Source organism: Silene latifolia, chromosome Y, assembly GCF_048544455.1.
Source record: "Silene latifolia isolate original U9 population chromosome Y, ASM4854445v1, whole genome shotgun sequence".
Classification (NCBI taxonomy): Eukaryota; Viridiplantae; Streptophyta; class Magnoliopsida; order Caryophyllales; family Caryophyllaceae; genus Silene; species Silene latifolia.
In genome coordinates this window covers 431337387-431354054 of record NC_133538.1, presented here as the reverse complement: position 1 = coordinate 431354054, position 16668 = coordinate 431337387, and the positions used below count along the sequence as shown (strand labels likewise).

The following is a 16668-nucleotide window of genomic DNA, read 5'->3' as shown; positions in this document are numbered from 1 at the left end:
AAAGCCTGTAAATAAGGATGATTTTAACCTTTATCAAAAATTATTCAAAATACAAGTGATAATTAAAAAAAAAACTACATAAGAAAACAGAACACTAGACAAGTTACAAAAACTAATTGACATCATTAGGGACAAAAGTCCAAACATCCTAAAGATGACAAGATCAGGTGAACAAATGTGCACAAATATTTTCAAAGATTTCTTTATACCCTTATTTTCCATCACTAGGAGCCATTAATATACCATTTTAATATCTTATCTCCAATTTGTCTGGTGAATTGTTCAGAGAGATACTGAGACTTTTGATAATCCACGAAAGCAAAAGCCCGGAAGCATTATGTGTCTCATTTGCAAAGTTGAGTATGGACTGTGGAAGGTTTGGACTTGCATTCACAGTCAAGGGAACATCAGAGGAAGGCCAGAGATATGGTCGTAAGCATTAAACAAAAAAAAAAGGAAGCAGAAGTAAGATTTCTAAGATAATTGAAGTGGAAGAAACTTATGCTGTGTTGTTTAATATACTCTCTGCCCCTTTCCTGCGAGTCTTGTGGGGGTTCATATTGTTGAGGGATGAAATTTGGAGTTTCCACTTAGTTTGTTTACATTTTTTTTGGTTAGGGTATCAAAAGTTCAAGCCTCTGCTGGGGAAGGAAGAGACGAAGGCAGGCCTAAGAATATGGGTTTTAAGGCCGTGGAAATAAGCGTTACAGGCTCTGTGGTTTAACTGCCGCTCAATTCAATCATTCTACCTGAGTGACAGGATATTTTGAACTTTTTATCATTTTAGAGCTATTTAACAAACTATTTCACATTTTGGTACCCATTTGAAATTATTTGTTCCAAATCGGTCCACGTCATCAATTTTATAGTATTTTTTAGATGTGGGATAAAACCGCTATCTTTATTAGCGGCTTTATGTAAACCACCTGAGTAGGCGTAGGTTATACTGAAGAAAGCCGTCACTAAGAACGGCGGCTTCATCTCTTACACGTTAAACCGCTATGTAAGCTAGCGGCTTGCTATTGATCATGATTCATCCCCATTCCAGTAGCTACTGGATTATGGGAGATGGGTAAACTACCTGAGTACCTGGTTCTTTGCATTCAAAAACCGCTACGTGATAATACCTATGCCAGCCTGCATATTTCATCTATAATGAACAATAATGCTTCCTAAAAATGATTTCAGAAATCAGATATGTCATCCACAATTAATCCTCATGGGCATCTACCTGGTTATTTGCGTTCAAGAGAATAAACTAGCTCGAGGCAATCACTTTCTAAGATGATCCTTTGCGCACCGAGCCACTGATACGACCAGCAATCTTACAACTTATTTGAAGCAACATGGCTAACTGGAAGTGTCAATAATTAGTACTCCTACTTGGTAAAAAAAAAAAGGATGGACTGAGATTAATTTGCCTCAGATTAATTGAGATTTGGTGGAAATTAAGTAGAGAAATTGGGTTTTTAGCGAGTTAGGTTTTGGGTTGATTGGGGGTTTATTTTCGTATGTAATGTCGAGTGAGAGAGTTAAATGTCCATTTTTTTTAGTTATAAGACGGGATAAGCCGCCACTAAGTACAACGGCTTTCTAAGAAAACCACAGCCAAGCCTGAATAGTAGTTGCAGACTTTGCTGAATCATAAAAACATATAAAGCCGCTATTAAAGTTAGCGTCTTTACTCGAAATCTATAAAAAAAAAATAGGGTTTTTCTATATGGTATCCCCATGTTTTTTCAAATTCTACGTGGTACCCCTCATTTTCCGAAAAACTACAAGGTACCCTTAAATTGTTTGAATTTCTACATGATGACCCTTAATAGCAATTTCCGTTAACTTTTTCATTAATTACCCATTTTTCTGTCAGTCCCTTTTGTTAACATTTGTTAATTAACATATGTTCACTTCTCCCAACTTCTGCCTCCTCTAATTACATGTAAAATTTCAATCTTTCACACTAATTTAACTCCTACTGGTAATTTCACTAATTTTAGTTTAAAATAGTGAAATTAACTAATTTTATTTAGTGGGTAATTTTGTTTTATTGTTAATTTTAATGGGTATTTCAAAGTTCAGCTTAATTGTTTTATTTGTAACTAGGTTTTGTTTTTATGTTGATATATTTGCTAGCTAACATCATCTTCACCAATTTAACTTGCAATTAGCATATAACACTTCACTTACCATTTTTAGCACCACCAACGAACATCTCAACATTCCCTCTTCCTCCTCCTTCACCAATTTAACTTGCAATTAGCATATAACACTTCACTTACCATTTTTAGCACCACCAACGAACATCTCAACATTCCCTCTTCCTCCTCCTATGCGCCTCTCTTTCTTACATCTACAGCTATTGAAAAAAAATGATGTGCTTGGTTGAGCAACGAAGATTATGGGTGGTTTATTTTATGTAGCTTAGTGATATTAATGGTATAAATGGTGAAGTAGTTGGAAAAAGAGAAAGATTATATATGGTAATTTTTAAAAGAAGACGATATTAAGCACAAAATATGAGTATAATAGTCTTTTCCTTGCCCAACTAACAAAACTAACGGATAACTTAACGGATTATATAACTTAGGGTCACAGATGAATATAATAAGATACTTTAGGGGTATCATGTAGAATTTCTGAAAATGAAGGGTACCGTATGAAATTTGAAAAAACTAAAGGGTATCACATAGAATAACCCAAAAAAATATAGAAGTGTGACGTGGACCCATTGGAACAAATAGTTTCAAATGGGCACCAAAACGTGAAATAGTTTGTTAAATAGCCCTAAATTGATAAAAAAATCGGATATGTTCCCTCAGTATTTTGCATTTAGTGCAGTAGGTGATATACCTTTCCGTGTGTGTCTCTCTCTTACTGGTTGGTTTATCCCAGTTTTGTCATTTCGTGTGTTGCCATATTAGTGAGGATGGTATTGTGGAACCAAGTTTGATGATGATTAAGTTAAGTGCATAGACAGTAAAGTCATAAGCAAAGTCTCTCTCTTACTACTTGGTCTTTGCTTAAGTTCCAGTTAGTTATGAATTTCGATTGTGTCCTTGAACTTAAGCAAAGTCATAAACAAAAAGTAACTTAACTTATTAATGAAACGCATTCGCAAAATAGCAACAATTTTCATCACTATCGCCCCTTGAGCAACTAATTTAATCAATCAATTGCATAGACACAAGATTCTCAAATGCAGCGGCATTTATTAATGAAAGTACACAAAATACTGGCGACTTGTACTAGTAATCAAACATAAAGCTGCATATCTTATCCGACTTGTACAAAAACCAGAACCATTAACAAACTGGCGGGGATGAACCTTAAAACGAGCATCAATCCCAAAATACACAGAACTAGTTTCACACGGCAACAACAACAAGTAGTCAACAACAACGAGCGAATGAATTCTAACAATCGCAAATTATTGTTTTCATCAGCAGTAGCATAAGACGGTGTTAATTGTAGCCTAAGACGGTATTACTCCGTAACAATTAACAGGCGTACCAGAGCCGTAAATCGCGATATTGAATTCTAACAATCGCAAATAACTCCAGATTGCTTTCTCATATCACACAAGTAACCAAATAGTTTTCACATATAATTGACTACAGCTTATGTAATTGCAAAATAATTGGAGAAACAATAAGAAAAATTTGGATACAGGCATACCTGATTAATAGATCATACGGGGTCAAAGCAGGAAATCGATTGAGGGGTTCAAGGTTCGCAGGTGCGCATGACGACGGGTAGATAACGATTGTGGTGGCCGGATAAAGAGGAGGCGACGACGAAGAGTGCGTGGGTTTATGTGGGAAGCAAAGGGTTTTGCGTGGGAAGGGTTTTGTGAAAATTATGGGGTAATTGAAAGGTCGTGTACGTTGGTATTATGTGTTTGTCACGTGAAGGACTAGTTTTAGTGACATCGGTTACAACCAATATATTACAGCAACTCTCCTATAGGACCGTCCTATAGCATAGGACGGGCCTAATAGAAGAGTTAGCCCACTACTACCAATAATGAGATTAAAAACAAGCTAAAACCCAGTAACCTCCCTCTACGCTTCATTAAATCATCTCGTCATCGTCATTGCCATCAACCTCATCCCCTTCCTCGCCACCTCCTCAGTCCCCGACCCCGATCACCCATGCAATCACCTAGCCTACCACCTTTGTGACCACTACTTTTGCCCTATGCACCATCACATCATCCCACCGTAGAAGAACGCAGACGACAACTATTTTCCCCTTCGAGTCGGTTGATGGATGATGACCATTACTAATTTACCAACAACCAGGTTTGAAATATAATGATTTTACTTTGATTACTCATGTTATTATTTTGAAAATTTTTGCGTTTCCAACTCAAATATTATGTTTTCTCTGATTGAAAACAATTACTAACCATAAGTTTTTGATTTCCTTTGTTTTGAAACTACTATTATGGGTTTTAGATTTAAAATTAAAATTCAATACTCTTCTAAATGTTAACTAATTATTTTAAGTTGAATAAAAATGTTTTTATGCTGAGAACTTTTGAATTTTAATTATTTGCTTCAAATTACTTTAAATCACTATTTTATACTCCGTAGTTAACTCTAAATTTAACTGGCTCATTAAAGAATCTAAATTTTTTAACTTCAGAACTCCTAATATAAGCTTAAAAACTTCAAGTTTTTATTTTGTTTCATTGTGTTACCAGATAACAATATCGACTTGTTTTTATCATCTAAAGTTTTTACATATTGACTACCAAGTTTAGTTTGAAAACCGAATGTTGTAACTAAGAAATTCATTGCCTTAAGATGAATATTTGTGTGGAGAAGTTATCAGAAAAGGGGAATCGGCCACTCGGCGTCTAACGTTGGTTTAGATCTAAACTCGTCATTGTGAGTGGTATTAATGGCTGGAATGACTTATAAGGAGGGAACCGTATAATCGTGGGGATGGAATTGATGTCTCTATGTTTATGTAAAAAAATTTTCTAAATATTGGGCTTTCAGTAAATGGACTGGTCTTATGCTATAAGACCGTCCTATACAATAATTTGTGAATATATTAACATCGGTTTTCATATAACCAATGTTAACAGCTGATGTTAAATAGTTAATATAATATAAATAACATCGTTTTGATTTTTAAACTGATGTTAATAACTCCATTATGAAAGATTACATCGTTTTTATTAAGAAATGATGTAACTAAGGCGATGTCAATAGGATTTTTTCTACTAGTGAGGGATACTTCTGGCCCACAATGCGCAAAGATGCCGTGGAGTTCACATAGAAATGCGATGCTTGTCAGAGGCACGTTCACGTCAGCCACCAGCCAGCAGAACCTCTGCATCCAGTCATCTCACCCTGGCCCTTTATGAAGTGGGGAATGGACATCGTGGGACCATTGTGCAAGGCACCAGAGAACAAGGTCTATATGCTCGCCATGACGGACTACTTCTCCAAGTGGATAGAAGCAGAATCATCCTCCCAGGTTACAGAAACCCAGGTTATATCTTTCATTAAACGCAATATCATATGCAGGTTTGGCATTCCATCTGAGATTATATGTGATAATGGATCTCAATTTATCGGAAATAAGACAGAAACTTTTGTGCTAGGTGGAATATCTCACTACAGAAGTCTACTCCCAGGAACACCCAGTCCAATGGACAAGCTTTTGTCCAGGTGGAAATGGCAAGCAGTCTAGACACGATAGACGAGCTCAGAACGAGCGCCTAGATTAGGATGGCTTCGTACCGACAAATGGTGGCCAGAAGCTATAACAAGAATGTAAAGGTAAGAACCCTGCAGGTAGGAGACCTGGTCGTGAGGAAGGTCTTCCAGAATACCAAGAACCAGCAAGCAGGAAAATTCGCCTACAACTGGGAGGGGCCATACCAAGTGGAAAGCATAGTTGGAAATAGAGCATACCGACTCATGACTATGGAAGGACAAATGGTTCCCAGATCCTGGAACATCATCCACTTGAAAAAATATTTCATCTAAGCGACCAGCACGGTCAACAATCGAGTACTCAGTCTACCAGATGCAACTCCGCCAGGTTCTAGATTTTGCCTTAAATATTCTCTGGCTCTGAAAATTTGATTGATCTCCAAAAAATTTACCTACATATGTTTTCCTGCATATATTTTGCCTTCAACATTCTCTGGCTCTGAAAAATTTTCTTACGTATATTTTGCCTTAAACTTTCTCTGGATTCATTCATCCGATTCAGATGCTCTTTCGTTTTAACTTTAGAAACTTTATTTTCAAACATTCATCGATGTTAATACTTTAAATATCTGGATTCTTTTTCACAAAATTAGTATAAAAATTATCATTATTTAAAATGTTCTTTCAAATAAATGGCTACTTGAATAAAAGTGCAAGCTAATCTAGTGGAATGTGCAATTACTACAGAAGGCGTGTGTCCGTGGCTAAGCACGTACAACCGGGACAACCAGTCTCCCGCGCTGCATTAGAACCCACGCAAGCCTGGCTCCTCCGACTGAGTGGGCAAACAAGATCCCAGAGCCATCAATCAAACAGCGATGGCCAAACATACAGCGTAAAAAGTGCATGCACAAATCAAAGTACACCAGAAACAGTACGACATAAAGTATTCCTAAAAGCACAAATACTGCATTTAGACGTAGTGCATAAAAGTTCGTCAGAATAACAAAATACATCTGTTCCACTAAACCAGATCAAAGTACACTAGACTGTTTAACAAATACTACATACTATGCCCCACAGGGCCAAATACTAGCTAACAAACAAAATAAGTTTCAGCTGCAGGAAACTACTACTACTCCAGATCAATATGCTCCATAATCTCAGAAAAAACCGTCTGAGTAACAAGAGCAGTAGAAGTTACCTCTTCCTCAGCATCTGGGGCATTAGCAGGAGCAGTATCTTCCCCCTCCAGACCAGACAGCACATCCAGGTTCAGACCCTCAGGAAAGTCCGCAGCAAACTTCTTATCCTCTGCTTCCAAATTCCAGGCCAGATGCTCTCCACTCTGAAACGCCTTTATGTAGTCGATTTTTGTCTCCAGAGAAGCATAGGCAACGGCATTCATCAGGGTTCTCCCAAGGTCGGTATTCTTCTCTTTCAGCACTTGCACCTCGGAGGCTAGAGAAGCTTTAGCGTCCAGAATCTATGAGAGGCGGATCTCAGCATCAGAAGCACGCCTCTCAGTATTAGAAGCACGCCTCTCAGCATCAGAAGTACGCCTCTCAGCATCTGAAGCACGCCCCTCAGCATCAGAAAGGCTAATTTGAAGCTTCTGCTTCTGGGCAGCTTCTCCCAGCAGCAGATTCTGGGCCATATCTAACTCATCCTGGATCTTGAGCTTCCCCTCCTTAGCCACATTCGCCTGCTCTAGAAGCTCAGCCTTTTCAGTTTGCAACTGGAAGACGCTACCTTCCAAGGAAAAGATCCTCTCCCGCAGGAACAGAGCCATCAGTAAAGACTACCAATCACAAGAAAGGAAATTCATCAAAAAAAAAAAAAAGTTACCTCGAAGGTATGCTCAGCAGCACGGTCCACCAAGTTACTCAAAGGCCTTTTTTCCAATACAGACCTAAGCGCAAGGAATAGCATCCGGCCAAGCAGGCCCAGGTCGCGTGTAGATCTTGACCTACCAAAGTCCCCTGGGAGTTTGAGCGCTAATTCAGAAGGACCTCCAGGAACAGGAGAACCAGAGACAGGAGACTCAGAGGCAGGAGTGGGCTCAGAAGCAGAACGATCCGTAGGAGCAGAAGTAAAGTCACGAGGAGGAACATATTTAGGAATATGATGCTTCGTAGCAAGAGGAGTGACCTCAATAGGAATTTGGTCCTTGGCTAGACCAAAGGCGGACTTCCTTTTTGTGCGGGTACCAGAAGCAGAGGCAGGGGCAGCTTTTCTCTTCTCGGCTGGTTTGGAAGCACCTTCCGCACATTTCTTTTCCTTCAGAGCCAGAACTGCAGCAAGTGTAGCCTTAGGTTTTGTAGAGCCTGGGGGCAGAGAAAAACACAGTCAGAAGCAGGAATCACGACATCACCAGAAGCAGGGAAAAATTGTGGAAAATGGAGTAACATACCAGTCGACATTGATTCACCTTCCTCTTCCTCAACTACCACCTCATTCTCCTCTTTTGAAGCAGAGCCGGAATCCTGGACCAGATTTGGGAAGCTCCTATGTTCAAGTGAAGGGCCAAAGAGCTTAGTAAGGGACGCTACTTCGTTAGGAGACGGAGTAAATTGGCGCAAATCTGCACAAAAGACCAATTAAGGAAACATGAGCATCAAAGAAAAGAAAAAAGACTAGGGCCTGCAAGTACCATCGGTAGATCGCCAGGCGCTGGTAATATAATCGGTAGGAGGAAGAAGCGAGCTAATTTCGATAAATATAATCCGAGAGAACCATTTGCTATCGTCGGGTTTCTCCGGAAAGACGATGCAATTCTCCTCAGCATTTCGGACCCGAATGGTCACTTGACCCGGGCTAAGTGACCTAACTGAAAACAGGTGAGCAAGATCTGAAAGGCCAATATCATAACCAAAACGGCTATTCATAGCACAAATCGCGAGTAAAATTCGCCAAGTATAAGGAGCAACTTGACAGATGGTGTAACACCCTCATACACCAAGGTGTCTTACCAGGACCACCTAATGCATGAAAGTGCTACCATACCGGTTACCCGAGGTAATGAATATCAAATTGACCATAAAAGAACATAATTAAGTAAATGAATTTAAGTGATTACATAAACAAAATCCCAAAACTGAAAATTAAATACAAATGTTCAAAATCCAAAACCAACTAAATGAAAATGAGTTCAAAGACACAGCAGAAGACTATAACATCTCGTGGTGACTGTTAGGCCCAAATTCTAGATATGGGCTGGGCTAGGGAAGCAGATCAGTAGGCAGAATAATCAAACGGCAGGACCAAGACAGCGTGCATTGAAGACGGGCCTGGACTAGGGTGCTCGCATATTCATGAGTAAAATAAGGAAATCCTAGTCATTACCAAATTCTAAATAAGGAAAGTCCAACTTTATACCAAATTCGGAATACTTGGTGAGGAAGCAAAGAACCCTAGGAGGAAGAGCTTCACTATATAAGGGGCATAAACGCAAGACCTAAGATCATCTAAAAAATACACAAGAGAGCCCTAGCCTCCCAGATAGAGCAATTCCGTCTTACATTGTACTTTCTACCGAATTATAGTGAAAATATTGGTGGGATTCCGTCTCCCCCCGCGGTTGTTTCCCATATCGGGTTTTCCGCGTAACCAAAATTTCTTGTGTCCTTTATTTACGTTTACATTCAATTCATCAAAGCACACAAAACACTACCATCAACAAGTCGTAATATTGATTAGGCATTAAGACCACTTTAACCCTAAATTGGTAGAAATTTACCAAAACAGTTTGGCGCCCACCGTGGGGCATAGTGGTCGTCTCCGTTAATCAGTATACGAAGAATAGTAGCATGTCAGGACAACCAGAAGCAAATCCGAGGAAGACAGACGGCGCTCCTGCAATGTGAGCACCACCTCCTTCCACAGCAGTGGTACGCACGACCCCAACGCAGCCACCAAACATTGTTCCTACACAAGGAACAGTTCCAGTGCCAGCTGTCAAGCAAAGCCATAGTTCCCAGACAACGGTGAATCCACAGCAAACGGAAAGGACGCAGGCCAGAGACCCATGTGTCAGTCAACGAAAACAAAGTATGCGACAATCGGAGAAAGGAGGACAGTCCAGGCACCAGGATCTGGCTCCACCGAGTCCTACCAGCATCATGATAAGCAGACTAGATACTCTGGCGAGGACCATCAGGATAATGCAAAGTAAAAATAGGAGCATGAGATCTCTGATGGAAGCAGATAACAATCTCCTCCGGGCCCAGATTGATGAGCTACGACAACAAGCTACCAGTCCAGTGACCTGGCTGCAGGATGTCAGATTCAGAGGAGCGTCAGCATGAGACAGTGTAAAGAGGCAGGCACGCCTGCTACCGCAAGATGTGGTAACTGGGCTAGATATGGAAACCACACCACAACAGAGGAAAGGCCTGATTCCAACGGGATTGGGGGCACTAACACCGAATGACGAGTCAGCACGCCAGGAACCAACACCCATGTTATGTACTCTACCCCCAAGTAATTTCATACGTTCTGACAATCTCTTTGGCGCAGGTATAGGAGAACGCCAACCGGGCAGGTTGATATCTACGGCCTCGCCAGCCATAGATCCAGCCCTGAACAGGTCGAAATATGCATGGGTAAGCAACTTAGGTCCAGCAACACCACAGATGCATGCACTAATAGCAACCGGACAGCAGCATCCCGCAGAAGCTACGGATCTGCAACCGCAGGGGCACCAGCAACTTAAAGGAAGGGAAGCTTATATAGAGCAGCAGTACCAGGAACTACGTAGCCTTCTCCGCAGAGTCCCGGGAATGCCGCCACCCATGGAGATGGCAACGCCAGACAACTATGCTGATTCGCCCTTTACCGACGCTATAGCTGTTGTGGCTTTGCCAAAAGGGTTCAGCGTCCCGACAATCACTCTCTTCGATGGGACCACAGATCCCTGCGATCACATTAGTTAGCATAAGCAAAAGATGATGGTGACTACAGCAACATGGGTTTCTAAAGAGGCATGTATGTGTAAAGGATTCCGGTCAACCTTGTTAGGAGCATCACTACAATGGTTTGTTAGTCTACCCAACAAATCTGTATCCTCATTTGCTGACCTGGTCAACGCATTCAACCAGCAATTTTCCAGAAGTTGAAGGACTCCGAAGCATCCAAGTGATCTTTACAGGATTGTCCAAAAAATTGGGGAGTCAATCAAGGACTACGTTACCAGGTTCTACGCAGAAAAGGTGGCCATACGAGGTTGTGACACGTCAACAGAAATTAATGCCTTCAGGCAAGGCTTGGATAAAGATTCAGATCTATATAAGGAGTTGACGATGCACCCCTGTGAGAGATTCGAGGAAGTTCGGCAGCGCGCAACAGCAGCATTACGGCTGGAAGAAGATATATTGTCCAGAAAAGGAACAGTAACTTTTGAAAGAACGAGTAGAAACGTTCCGACAAAGAAGAGGGACGAGAGAACTAAACCATACATACAGCAGGCCCAACATCAGCAAAGTGGCAGAAAAATCTCAGCAAGAAGAGGATTCGCAATATCCACCCAGGTTAGCTGAGTACAATTTAGTACAGGAATGGAAGGTCTGTTAAAAGCATTAAAGGAACTGGGTGACCAGGTGAGGTGGCCTAAGCCGCCTACACAAGACAGGCCTAATGACGACAGAGACCGCAGTAAGAGGTGTGAGTTTCACCAAGACATAGGACACGAACAGAAGATTGTTTCAGGCTGAGAAAAGAGGTAAAATTCCAGGTACGAAAGGAGAATCTGGATCACCTGTTACCACGTGGGGGCAAGCAGGACAGAAGGGAGACAGCAAATCAGGTGCTCCCCTCTGCCCCACCTATTTGCACCAAAATCATTAACGTGATAACAGGTGATTCCGAGTTATCAGGGTTAACCTACTCTGCAGCCAAGAGGCGAGCTACCGAAGGCAAAGGAGACCACCCATAAACATCATACAGGGTGAGCCAGAGTGACTTGCCTATGGTCATGTTCGACAAAACTGACGCAGAAAATGAGGCAGAACAGCACCACGACGCCCTCACCATAACGTTAACTATTGGGAACTGCACCGTGCGAAAGGTATTGGTGGACACCGGAAGCTCTGTGAACCTTATCATGTTTGAAACTCTCAAAATAATAGGCTTCGACAAAGAAACTTTGATAAAGAAATCCGTGCCACTGGTGGGATTTAGCGGTGAAACGGCACATTTAGTAGGCGAGATAACCATTCCAACTTATATTGAAGGAGTCAACAACTTAGTAAGGTACCTAGTCATCGAGGGCCCAGTCACTTACAATGTTATCCTGGGGAGACCGTGGCTGCATCAAATGAAGACAATCCCCTCAACGTACCATCAGTGTCTCAAATTCCTAACTCCATGGGGCGTAGTCAAAGTGAAAGGAGATCGTGAGGAATCCAGAAGCTGTTATAAGCAAGCCCTAAAAGTCATAACCAAGCTTCCCTCATAGCAATTACAGGACCTGGGAACCTCGGAGGAATACAAGGAGCCACCCTCAGAGGAATTAGACCAGGTCCACCTGGACGAGGCGCACCCGGACAGAGCAGTATTAATTGGAGCAACCTGTACTGGAAAGCTACGAGGTCAGCTAATTCAATTTCTTGAGAACATGGACTGTTTTGCCTGGTCCCATAATGATATGGTCGGCATAGATCCATCCATCATCTCACACAAGTTAAGCATGAATCCGGGCTGTACCCCAGTGCAGCAGAAGAGAAGAAAATTTGCGGCAGAACGGAATGAGGTAATCAACAAGGAAGTAGACAGCCTCCTGGCCGCGGGAAAGATCAGGGAAGTCAGCTACCCTGACTGGCTCTCTAATGTAGTAGTAGTGCCTAAGAAGAATGGAAAGAGGAGGGTGTGTGTAGACTTTACAGACCTAAATAAAGCTTGTCCTCAAGATCATTTTCCATTACCACATATCGATGCAATGGTGGACGCCACGGCTAGACATGAATTGCTCACCTTCCTAGACCCCTGGAGTGGTTATAATTAGATTAAGATGCATCCACAAGATTAAGAGAAGACGTCATTCATGTCAGAACGAGGCATATACTGTTACAATGTCATGCCCTTTGGCTTAAAAAACGCTGGCTCCACCTATCAACGCCTAGTAAATAAGATGTTCAAACAGCAGATAGGGAGGACCATAGAGGTATATATAGATGATATGGTTGTTAAGTCGAGGAAAGCTGGTATGCACAAATAACACTTAGCGGACACCTTCAAAACATTAAGGGGATATAAGATGAAGTTTAATCCATCCAAATGCTCATTTGGGGTGTCCTCCGGAAAGTTCATAGGATACATGGTAACTCAGAGGGGGATTGAAGCCAGTAGGGAGCAGATCAAGGCAGTCCTCCAGCTGGAGTCGCCACAGAGGCTAAAGGACGTGCAGCCGTTAGCAGGAAAGGTGGTAGTCTTAAGTAGATTCATCTCACGAGCCTCTGATAGATGCAAACTGTTCTATAATATATTAAGAAATAGCTAAAAGTTCGAGTGGACAGAAGAGCACGAGAAAGCATTCAATGAACTCAAGTGCTACCTAAGCACACCACCACTGTTGGCGAAGCCAGAGCGGGGGTACCGTTGTTCCTATACATGTCGGTTACAGAAGCAGCGGTAAGTGTTGTTCTGGTCAAAGAGCAAGAAGAGATGCAGCATCCTGTATACTATATCAGTAAGTCTCTGCTTCCTGCAGAGACCAGGTACACACCTTTCGAGAAATTAGTCTTAGCTCTGGTCACTTTTTCGTACAAACTGCGCCCATATTTTGAATCTCATACTATTCATGTCGTAACTAACTACCCATTGAAAACGATCGTGAGAAAGCCTGAATTATCTGGAAGAATGACCAAATGGTCGGTACACCTAAGTGGCTATGATTTACAATTTAAACCTAGGACGGCGATCAAGTCCCAAGCACTGGCGGATTTTGTCTCGGATTTATTTCCCGCTACCCATGTGGAGGCAGAAAAGGGGATGTTGACATTACTAGGGGACCCGAAAAGTGGGACTTGGACACTGTACATAGATGGAGCCTCGAATGCTCGGGGAGCTGGAGTGGGTCTGGTCCTCCGGTCCCCAAAGAGGGATATGATGGTACAAGCAGTCAGGTGCGAATTCAAAGCAACCAATAATGAAGCTGAGTATGAGACACTTATATTGGGGATGCAAATGGCGCAGGGGTTCAAGGTGGGGAACCTGAGAGTGTACAGTGACTCATTGCTTGAGGTTAATCATATGAATAATGAATAGGTGGTGTGTGATTCAACGATGATACCCTACTTGAAGGTAGCCACGGAACAGAAGCTGAAGTTCCGGTCTTTCAAGATTAGTCAGGTGCCAAGGGATCAGAACATGGAGGCAGACGCTTTAGCCACGTTGGGAGCCACCTTCCAGCCCACGGAACTATCCAATATACCAATTATTCATGTGTTAACTCCAGCTATACAGAAAGAGGTAGAAAGAAATCAGGCAGGGGAAGCAACGCATGTGCAACACGTAAATAGAGTAGGAATCCTGGTATTAGATGAAAACCAGCAGGTGGGTTCAGATTGGAGAAAACCTTATATGGAGTGGCTAAAAGATGGGAAACTCCCAGAAGATAAGAAAGAAGCACAGAGTTTCAGGATCAAGGCCTCCAGATTCGTGCTAATAGATAACGTGCTCTTTAAAAGATCTTCGGCATGACCTTATCTCAGGTGTCTGAATAAAGAGGAAGCTAACACGATGCTGTAGGATGTACATAGCGGAGAATGTGGGAATCATGCTGGTGGACAAAGTCTATCTAATAAAATCTTAAGGCAGGGGTATTTCTGGCCTACTATGAGGGCAGACGCTGTAAACCACGCCAAGCGCTGTGACTCGTGCCAAAAGGCAGCCCAAGCAATTCATCAGCCAGCAGAACCAATGCATCCGATCATCTCCAAGTGGCCATTTATGATGTGGGGAATGTACATAGTGGGGAAACTACCCAGGGCTCCAGGGAACAGAGTATATATGCTTGTCATGACCGACTATTTCTTAAGTTGGATTGAAGCTGAAGCAATGACAGAAGTAAAGGAGGCTCAGGTGATCTCTTTTATAAAACGTAACATCATCAGCAGGTTTGGAATACCATCTGAAATCGTATGCGACAATGGATCCGAGTTCATATCTGATAACACTGAAGGGTTTTGTTCACGTTGGAACATAACGCTAAGAAAATCTGCTCCTCGTTACCCACAGACAAACAGCCAAGCAGAATCCAGCAATAAAATAACTGTGGAGAACCTCAGGAAACAGCTGGAGGAGCTAAGGGTAAGTGGGCAGACGAGCTACCACTAGCACTCTGGTCAGACAGGACGACACCAAAGGTAGCAACGGGGCAGGCACCATTCAGCCTTGTATTCGGGGTAGAAGCAGTAGTTCCATCGAAAGTTCTGGTACCAACACACAGATATGGCTGCCAAACAGTAGAGACGAATCGCAAATCGAAATGACCAGGAGCCTGGACACAGTTGACGAGCTAAGAGAAAGTGCTTACATACGCATGGCATCATACAAGCAATCTGTAGCCAGAATGTATAACAAGAATGTCAATGTGAGGACCCTTGCGGTAGGGGACCTAGTACTCATAAGGGTATTTGAAAATACTAAAAATCACAAGACACGCAAGTTTGCTTACAAATGGGAAGGTCCATATCAGGTCGAAAGCATTGTTAAAAATGGGGCATACGGGTTGATGACCATGCAAGGTCAGATCCTGCACAAACCCTGGAACATTCGCCATCTAAAATAGTACTTTGTCTGACAAAGTGCTGAAACCTTAGTGTACAAGCGACCTTTCAACAGTTCGTGAAGCTAAAAAAAAGGGGGGGGGATAATATATGCTTTAGGTTATGATTTGTTTTTTCTTTTAGTTTTTTTATTTTCTTTCGTTTTTTGAGCAAATTGAGTCGTTTTTAAAACCAAGTAGTACAGGCTGTGGCTTCCTGGATCCAGTTGTTGCCTTGGAACACCTTGAGATAGCACCAGGTAATTTGTACTGCTTGAGAATTTTGTGCTTCTAGGAAAAAAGGCTTTGAGTACTAACGTTGGTTACTTGTCAGACAAGGTATACTTTGAGGGTCCAGCCCCTGCCATGTGGGCTACGAGACGTTGCTAAGTCAGCCACATGGAGGGCGTACAGTCTGGAGGTAGCAGGGCACGGCGATATAAAGACCACCTGCACCTCACCGTTAATCCCGGATAAAACCGTAGCTACGATGTGGGTACTAAAATCTCGGGGCCATATACATAGGTGCATGCACAAAAATACAAACGCTGGAACCACAAGGAACGCAACATTTCTTGTTAACCGGAAAAGGACAATGTGAGGTACGCTTTAACTAGCTATCCTATTGATAAAATATTTTATGTCATGGGTAAAATATTTTATCAAGCATCTGCCACCAGGGGCAGAGGTTCTGTACCTGGAACCAGGTCAGCCTCCTGGAAAATCAAAAGTGGGAACTAAGCCCCAGACGCAGAAAGCACATCATAAAACATAGCAAAAGGGGCCTCTAGACCAGGCCTATAACATTTCAAAATAAAGACACCTGCTACCCATAGTATGTGCCAAAATAGTTTCGAGCCTGCACACCGGTAGGCGCAAGCAAACATAAAATTAAAGAGTCTTAAAAAAAAAGTATAATTACAAAACTTGCACCACACAGGGCCAAGTCCCCAGAAAATATGATTAAAATTTTTTAAGAGAGGTCAATCCTCTCAACAGCAGCATCCTGACTTTTACCTTGCTCCCCATGCTCCGTCTGCTCCTTTGATGCAGGTACCTGATCAGTCTCAGCAGCCACTGTAGCATCATGACCAACCGCCTGTGCCAGGATCTCCTCTACAGTATTTGCCTCAGAGATGGTTCCAGAGATGTCCATGGCAAGGAATTCAGGCTCAGGATTGGCAGCCTTAGCATCAGTAGGAAACAAAGCGCTCAGGTCCATACCATTGGGGA

The 16668-nt window shown here is 42.2% G+C and overlaps 1 protein-coding gene across 1 annotated transcript; it reads left to right on the top strand.

The window, feature by feature from the left end:
* The first annotated feature begins 13952 nt into the window (after positions 1-13952).
* Positions 13953-15825, top strand: LOC141632562 (uncharacterized). Its single transcript, XM_074445103.1, has 4 exons — positions 13953-14327; positions 14418-14978; positions 15118-15415; positions 15731-15825. Exons 1-4 carry the CDS (start codon positions 13953-13955, stop codon positions 15823-15825), a joined length of 1329 nt encoding a protein of 442 aa, XP_074301204.1.
* The last annotated feature ends 843 nt before the right edge of the window (positions 15826-16668 follow it).